General features: G+C 38.3%; 2 protein-coding genes across 2 annotated transcripts; one reads left to right on the top strand and one right to left on the bottom strand.

Moving 5' to 3' along the window:
* Positions 1-12: 12 nt before the first annotated feature.
* Positions 13-2,533, top strand: IFT20 (intraflagellar transport 20). Its single transcript, XM_026070270.1, has 4 exons — positions 13-162; positions 537-622; positions 1,462-1,565; positions 2,099-2,533. Exons 1-4 carry the CDS (start codon positions 36-38, stop codon positions 2,178-2,180), a joined length of 399 nt encoding a protein of 132 aa, XP_025926055.1. The 5' UTR covers positions 13-35; the 3' UTR covers positions 2,181-2,533.
* Positions 2,126-6,904, bottom strand: TMEM97 (transmembrane protein 97). Its single transcript, XM_026070268.1, has 3 exons — positions 6,699-6,904; positions 4,944-5,088; positions 2,126-4,412 (listed from the first exon to the last, which is right to left on the bottom strand). Exons 1-3 carry the CDS (start codon positions 6,819-6,821, stop codon positions 4,162-4,164), a joined length of 519 nt encoding a protein of 172 aa, XP_025926053.1. The 5' UTR covers positions 6,822-6,904; the 3' UTR covers positions 2,126-4,161.
* Between the last annotated feature and the right edge of the window lie 888 nt (positions 6,905-7,792).

The raw sequence follows: 7,792 nt of genomic DNA, 5'->3' as shown, positions 1-7,792 counted from the left end.
GCCGGGCCGGGCCGGGCCGCGGCAGCGGGGGCGGCATGGCCCGCGACGCCCTGCGGCAGGCCGGGCTGCACTTCGACGAGCTGAACAAGCTCCGCGTGCTGGAGCCCGGCGTGGCCGAGCAGACGGCGCAGCTGCGCGAGGAGTGCGGCGCCTTCGTGGACAGTAAGTGCCGCCGCGCCGCGCCGCGCGGCTCCGCCGCAGCAGTCTGTTACCAGGGGTCGCTCAGCGGCGCCGTGCCGGGGCTCCGCAGCCTCCCGTGAGCGTTCCTGGAGTAGGATTACAAAAATGCCTTGAACTGACGAAAAATTAAGCAGCCTCTGTGGCGTAGAGGACAGTGACGAATCCCGTTGGCATTTTCTCTTTTCTTTCCTCTTTTATATCCTTCCTGTTATGGAGGAAAACCTTAAAATGCACCTGTTTACTGTAAACTCAAAGGACTAAGAAGTCACAGCTAAAAATYAAAGCCTGTAGTACAAGTATTAGTCTTATTCGGTGTTATTTTGATGGATTTTACTTGACAATTTTTTTCTTTGCAGAAGTAGTAGAATTTCAGAAAATAGTGGGTAGCCTAATTGAACTTGTTGATCAACTAGCAAAAGCTGCTGAAAGTGAGAAGATGAAGGTACTGTGCAATTAGTTACTGGCTTGTAATGTACTCTGCCCTGTACAGTGCATGAAAAACCAGCTTCCTTCCTTCCTACTTTTACACTATAAGCAATCATTTTCTGTCAGCATTATACAGACATTTTCTATGGTAGCTAACATCTCCCTGCCTGTCAGGTATGAAAGCATGGGGGCTCCAAAGAAATTATATTAACAACTGGAAATTTTTATAAGCATGCTTGGAGTGTCACATTTTTCCTGCATTTAATAGTCATACTGTTGCAGCTTATCAATATATTGCATGTAAACAGAAAATGTTTTCCAGTCAATCTTTCTACCATTTGAACTTAGTTCATGAGAGGCCCCACGAGGAGGAAGAAAGGGGCTGTCCAAAGACCAAATGGATACATATCTCCATAACTACCTCTGAAACTTTCTTTGTGTATTTCTACATGTCACCCAGACTGCTTTTTCCCCATATTATTGTGAAAATAAAAATGAATGTTTAGCACAATTGTAGGTGGTTGCTTTTTCATCATTTGTTCTGGGAAAAAAATTATAGCCAGAGCTTGTCTCTCTGTAGTACTAGTAAACAATGATCAGCTTGTATTTCCAGAATGGCTTTCCTGTCAGACTGTTATGAACACTTGAAGTGTGAAGGAAGCCTAAAAATGCCTTAATCTGCACAACTGCTACAGGGCTGTCTGCCTGTTCCACCAAACACTCAATATCAACATGATATCCTCTTCTGTTGTTAGCATGGCTGAAACACTTCAAAATCAATCTGATAGTAATGAAAGTGTTTTTTTAAAAAAAAATCCTGATACAACTGCATCACTGAAAATCCTGTTTTGACAGGCCATTGGTGCACGAAATTTGCTGAAGTCTATAGCAAAGCAAAGAGAAGCTCAGGAACAGCAACTTCAGGCTTTAATAGCTGAGAAAAAGATGCAGTTGGAAAGGTAAGTTTTATATTAAATGCTTTTGGGGGGCATTGATTTAATATTTTGAGAGAAAGTAGTATGTCATACACGACAAACTCAGCTCAATCGTGTAGACTGCATACTCAATCTTATCACCGTGCTTGCCTGCAGGAGGACAGTCTCTAAGCTTGTTCAAACAGTTCATCTGCAGCTAAGATATATCCTCCTATACAAAGCATGCATGGAATGATGCAGTGGCATAATTCTATGTTTAACTTAAGGCCCTGTCTACCACTCTTACAGGAAGCCTCATTTCTAATGTTTCTGTGGCTAAATAGAGGGGGCATGAGATCATGCAGCTGAAGAAACTAATAAAACTGTAATACAGTGCTGTTTGTCTAGATTTTTGTAGGTACTTTAGAACTGCAATGTCTAACTGATATAGCCACTGCTTTAAAAATGACTTATGTGCTTAGCCTAGATTTCCTTCACAACAGACCCATGAAGATAGAACTAAACCATGTAAATAACATGAGCTGAATGTAGCTTGTAACCTTTTTTTTCTCTTTCAGATACCGAATAGAGTATGAGACTCTGTGTAAAATAGAAGCTGACCAGCATGAATTCATTGACCAATTCATTTTTCAGAAATAGAAGATTTTAAGATAAACAGCATATTGACCTGGGAACGTGAACATTCCAGGATTCTGAGGCTTTCAAAAATATGCAATTTTTCATTGTGTATGAATGAATAGATGGCTTGTACAAATGAAAATGTTTTTTAATGCAATATGAATTTACACTAAAAGTGGCAATAAGGAGAGCTTTCTAACAGATGTAAATAAAGACAGTTCTGTCCTTTAATTTTATAAAATTTTTGTACAGTCAGTAGTTCCAATTCAGATTACAATTGAATTAACACTACTGCTGCTATGTTATGTCTCACTTTTTTGAAGTGTACAGCTCTTTTAAAGAAATCAGGAAATAAATTATTGTTTTCAGACCTTCTGGAGATCCCAGAATTAGTTGCTTCTGCTAAGTTTTTTTCTGCTCTTAAGAGTTTACAACTCCCTACATACTCATAATGAAGAATTTCCCATATATAGTATTTTCATGTTTATAAAGACACAACACACAGAGAGAAGCAGCAGTAATTTTTATCTATATTGATCAGATTTTCTTTTGCTATCCAGTTAAAAAGAAAACAAGGACAAATTTATGAGTAAAAGAATTGATCAATTACAAATGAAAAAAGTATAAAACACAGCAGAATTAAGATTAAATTACATCTGAGGTACAATGTCCATACAGCTACTAATATTAGACTAGAAAGCTTTTCTGAATATCTTAAGACTAGAACTTGAAATTGATGATACAAACCATTCCAAGCATACTGTGACATAAGGGGTATACATAAACTATAAGTATGAATGTGACATTCAAAAATGGAATGCCCATATTTTACAATGCTGCAAGCACTTAGCATCTGATTTTAAAATCAAGCCTTATGTTGAAGTGCCAATAGATGCATTAAATGCTTGTCTTTAGGCAACTAAATATGGAAATGGTGGCCTTTCAAAGCCTGTAGAAGCTTTAAATTATACACCAATGAAGTCCTGAAGTATATAGGCAGTGAGTGAAAAGCCTGTTCTTTGACCTGTAAATTTTACACAAATCTCCAAGGTTGATTCTTACAGATCAGACTGAGAACAAGAACAAAAAAAAATCTACCAGTAAGTAGATTTTGTTTACTGTAACTTCAAAGTCTAATGCAACATTTACTGTATGGACTAGGTAAGATCTCATGGTCATTTTAAGTTCCTTTTAGTCATTCCCATAAGAAGTTTAAATGAAATGCTAGATCAAATGCTTTGTTATTTATTTGCATACTAGAAGTGATTTCATTGGAAGCAAGTAGCTTATAAATGCTTGTTTACAGTTGCTGAAGTTCTTCAAAATTCTTTGGGAAGAAGTGTGCCTCATTGTCAAACTAAGTTAACTTTAAGCATTCAGAAATCCAGATTTTGGGCATATATTTCACTGACCAGACATTTACAGTTAATCAAAATTTGAGCTGAAGAAAGCAAGGTGAGATTCTGCTTTTTGGAAGGTCTGAGAAAGTTAAGGATTGTTATATGAAAATGCTTCAAAAGCTTTGCAAAATTGTGCAAATCACTTATGGAGTTTGCACAATGTGTTCTTAGAAGAGAGGTTTCTTAAGTGACTTTATAACATCGTCTTAGAAAAAGACTAGCTGAATGAAGAACAAGTATCAGGTACGCTTCCCCCCCCCCCCAACCCCCAATATACAATTACATACCACAGTGGTAAAGGTTTATTTTCCTAATACAGATGTGCCGCATGAGGTTGACAGTGTGAGAGGAGCCAGGTCCCTTGAGCTGTGTATGCAGAGATACCACATGGAATTGCTGACAGAGGCTTCTGCCAAAGCTGTTTCTGATTAGAGCAGAGCTGTAAGCTCAAGGCAATTCAAACTTTTCTTGCAGGAGTCTGATGCTTGGGTACGAGCTGCGGCAGTTGACATTATCAGACAGATGTTTGTCGCAAAGGACTAGGTCAGCGTAGGCTCTAATAAACAAGTATGAGTGCTGCATTTACAATTTTTATAGCTGACTTACTTCTTCTTCCTTTTCTCCACATGGTTGTATTGGCGGCTGTACAGCATGGTAAAGAGAATCAGAAGTGGAATCAGCAAATATGGTGCATATATAGATAAGAGAATTAGGCGTTCACGTTGTGTCTGAGGACTCAAATGCTCAGATTTTGAGAAATCATGAAACAGGATATGAGCAAGGATAGCAAACAAAGTTGTAGCTACATGGCTGGAGTAGATAATTGCAGGAGTCCTTATCCATTTGCAGCCACCTGTATTGAGGCAAAAATGAAGCACTGTTGAAATATTTTTGAAAAGAGCAGAATTCAGTGGCTTTTAAATTAACAGAACATTAACTGTTACATCTGTGACAGGCTGAGCCATAGTCATAGTAAACAGGTGGTAGAAAAACTTAATACTAGTAGCAACCAAGGAAAATTAGGATCTAACTTAATGGAAATACAGAATGATGCCTCAATCACAAAAGTTTTAAAACAACAAAGTAAGTACACAGACTTGACCCAGAACTTTGTCTATGTTGGTGGCTTGCCAGATGTTAAGTGTTGGTGCTGGTTACACATATATGACTGCAGTTGAAAAGGGCCTACAGTTACAGTTTTTATTTCTGACAGGCCTTATTCTATGCTGCTTTCCTAGATAAAACTTGCAAGAAAATAACACCCCACATGGTGTGTCCCTATAATTTCTTAAGATTGCTGGATAAACTTTCTTTGCTATACAAAAAGCAAGTGTTCTGCAGAAATGCTGCACATGACATATTGTTCTTCCACTTTTATACCAACCTTTTAAGAAGGCATATGCTGCAATGGGAAAGAAAGGCATTTGTAAGAAGACTTCACAAAATATAAACGACTTAAACCACTCAGGGGGCTGGATCATCATTGGATCTCTAAAGGTGACTGCATACCACTGTAACAACTCTGTCAGCTTAAGGAAAAGAACAAAATAACAGATTAATACACTGAACATCAACTGCAACAGGGAAAAAAAACGATGAATCTCAGCTGCTCTTTGGATGAAGCCCATCATTGCAGTGGGAGAAATCACATGATCTCATCTTAGTACACAAGTCTTCTGAGTGCAATTTTGTCTTAATAGAGATTAAATTCTTGAAGTCTTTAGTGTGATGAATCCTTTCCTTCAAGTATATATTAAATTACAGGCAATTTTCCTGAACTGTCATTTTCTACAAAAAAAAAAAAAAAGTCCCACAAAAAATTCACACCTTGAGATTAGTGGATAAAGGAAGAATTCTTGTATTTTCCTCTTTCTGACCCTGCTATTGCCAGGACAGTTGGGCTCAGTGTTGCAAATATTTTTAGGCGCTTGTAGTGTCTAACCAGGTAGTGTGAGTTATGAAAGCAGCCTCAGCCAGGTCTCATTAAATCAAGAGGAGTGTGGTGCCTCGCTCGCTCGGGTGAGTGCATCATTAGACCTCAGAATACACAGCTACCTACCGCAGCTTGAAGAGCTTGATGCAAGAATTTGGGCCTAGTGAGTTGTAATCTGTTTCCATGATGGAAATGTAAATTCCAGCATGGCTTTAAGTTGGACTTTGAACTGAAAGATACGTATTGAGATTTGCTAGTTAACTATTAATTAAAAATGGTTTCTATAATGCAATAATTGTACTGGATGGCAAAAATCAAATGCACTAAATGTAGAGCTAGTAGAAAGTTATGGCTGATCTCATTCTGATGACGGGTTGAACTAATTGTGATCTTCTATTCATCTATTATTTAATTGACTATTTATTACATTGTCTTACATACTTTTATTCAAAAATCACAAACTAAAGATTTTTATTAATACATTTGGAGATGCCTGGTCTTAGATTTCAGTAACAATTCCCTTTCATATTTTTGTTGGAGTATGAGTCAAACCCAGGAGCACTGAATTACGAGGGTGGTTACAGAGCCACATTCAAGAGACAGTATGTGACAGTGCAGCATGGCACATTCCTATGCATATGAATTTTACTGTTCCAGTCTGCTTTCCTCTACCTGCAAAAAACATACTACACTGGGAAAATTATCATTCACACTATAAATTTATCAGGGATTTTTCTTGCTTGCCCCTCTTACTGTAGGCATTTAAATTGAAAGGAGCAATGTACATACATTTGATTTAGAAATCTGCTAAAAAAAGAGAAAAAAGAAAAAAACACTCACAGTCACTAAATATACCAGTAAATCAAGTTTATTCTACTTCCCAAATGAATGACTACAGAAGAAAAATATAAATCATACTGCAGATAGAGAAGTGTTGATTTTTTTAGTCCTATTTTATTTTAGAAAATTTACTGCATTTTTTTCCTAATGTCTCTTTACATGCTAGATTTTCTAAAAARAATGCCACAAGATCAATTAAATCGAGCTGAAGGCTATCTATAAAATTACTGCTATTCAAAACCTTTGCAGAGAACTACGTCCCTCCTCCTCCAAAATCCCTTCTACCTACCAGTCACTACAGCTTTTGCACAGAGCTGCATGCAAACAAATCACAGTCTGAGCAGCTTCTCGGCAGCAGCTACTTACGCTCTCCGGGTAGATACCAGCTCCAGGCAGAAGCGCTTGCAGGTCTATCATTAACGTGATAGGAATATGAGAGAGAAAGTACACGGCGAAGACCCACTCCAGGAGGCGAGTCGGAGCAGCCATAGCTGCGCGCTCCCGACATGCCCTTCCCGACTCCCGTCATCCCCGCGCACAGCGGCTCCGCGGCCTCYGCGGCCCGGCGGCCTCCGCGGCCCTGGCCTCACCGCACTGCTGCAGAAGGACTATTTTAAAGACGTTGAAACATTGAGGGTGGAAGGAGGAAGRCCTACGATTTAGATCTTACGTTCCCCATTCAAAGCAGCCTCTAGCAATACAACAAGTGAATTTATGCCTGTTTGCTTATGAAGTGATGCGCATGTACAAGCAACGTGCATGTATTTCGCCAGAGTAACGTAAAGAACAGAACAAAAACAGGCAATGTGTCTGACTTGCTAGGGAACATATCCTCCTAAATCATTTAAGCCTGAGATACTGAAAAGCATTTTATGTATACACTTCTCAGTAGCTGCTAACTGCTAGTTATATTTTAAAATGTTATCATGTTTTCCCATAGTTTATACTCATTTCTTTCACATTTCTTGGCCGAGTCCTGTAGCTAGCAAAAAAGGCATTCCAACAATTAACTTCCTCCTGCACAACAATTTCTGACAGGCTGGACTATCTTCTACAGATGGTAAGGCTATGAGATTTAAACATGGCAAAGGATCAAGCTTTTTCAAGATTTAAACAGACTAAGGATCAAGGTAAGAAAAAAACAAAGTTTTTTTTATTTTATTAGTACTAACATGCCTTCCATAGACTCATCTGTCTTCATCACAGAGCTTAAAAAGTCACCAAATCAAGTTACAGTATATCAAATAATTGAGCGAGTCTGATTCCATCCCTAATTGAGGACACAAGTTATCCAAGGTGTAGACCCAGACTATATTTCAATTATCTGCTAGGATTTCAGCTTCCTCCATTTATCAATGTTGCAAACAGCTTAAAAAAAAAAAAAAAAGAGCAGGATTATACAATGCACAGAATTTTCTATCAAGTGATACTTTACAGAAGAATTAAAAAAWATATATATA

This window comes from Apteryx rowi, unplaced genomic scaffold, assembly GCF_003343035.1.
Source record: "Apteryx rowi isolate R43461 unplaced genomic scaffold, aptRow1 scaffold_307, whole genome shotgun sequence".
Taxonomy (NCBI): domain Eukaryota; kingdom Metazoa; phylum Chordata; class Aves; order Apterygiformes; family Apterygidae; genus Apteryx; species Apteryx rowi.
The sequence above is the reverse complement of the archived record's forward strand: the minus strand, read 5'-3'. Positions and strand labels throughout refer to the sequence as shown.

Bases quoted from the DNA above. Each gene is read 5' to 3' on its own strand.
- IFT20 (XM_026070270.1), top strand. From the start codon at position 36: ATGGCCCGCGACGCCCTGCGGCAGGCCGGGCTGCACTTCGACGAGCTG. The intron at 623-1,461 runs GTACTGTGCAAT...CTGTTTTGACAG, and splicing joins CTGAAAGTGAGAAGATGAAG to GCCATTGGTGCACGAAATTT. The intron at 1,566-2,098 runs GTAAGTTTTATA...TTTCTCTTTCAG, and splicing joins AAAAAGATGCAGTTGGAAAG to ATACCGAATAGAGTATGAGA.
- TMEM97 (XM_026070268.1), bottom strand. From the start codon at position 6,821: ATGGCTGCTCCGACTCGCCTCCTGGAGTGGGTCTTCGCCGTGTACTTT. The intron at 5,089-6,698 runs GTAAGTAGCTGC...CTTTTCCTTAAG, and splicing joins CTGGTATCTACCCGGAGAGC to CTGACAGAGTTGTTACAGTG. The intron at 4,413-4,943 runs GTTGGTATAAAA...GCCTCAATACAG, and splicing joins AGCATATGCCTTCTTAAAAG to GTGGCTGCAAATGGATAAGG.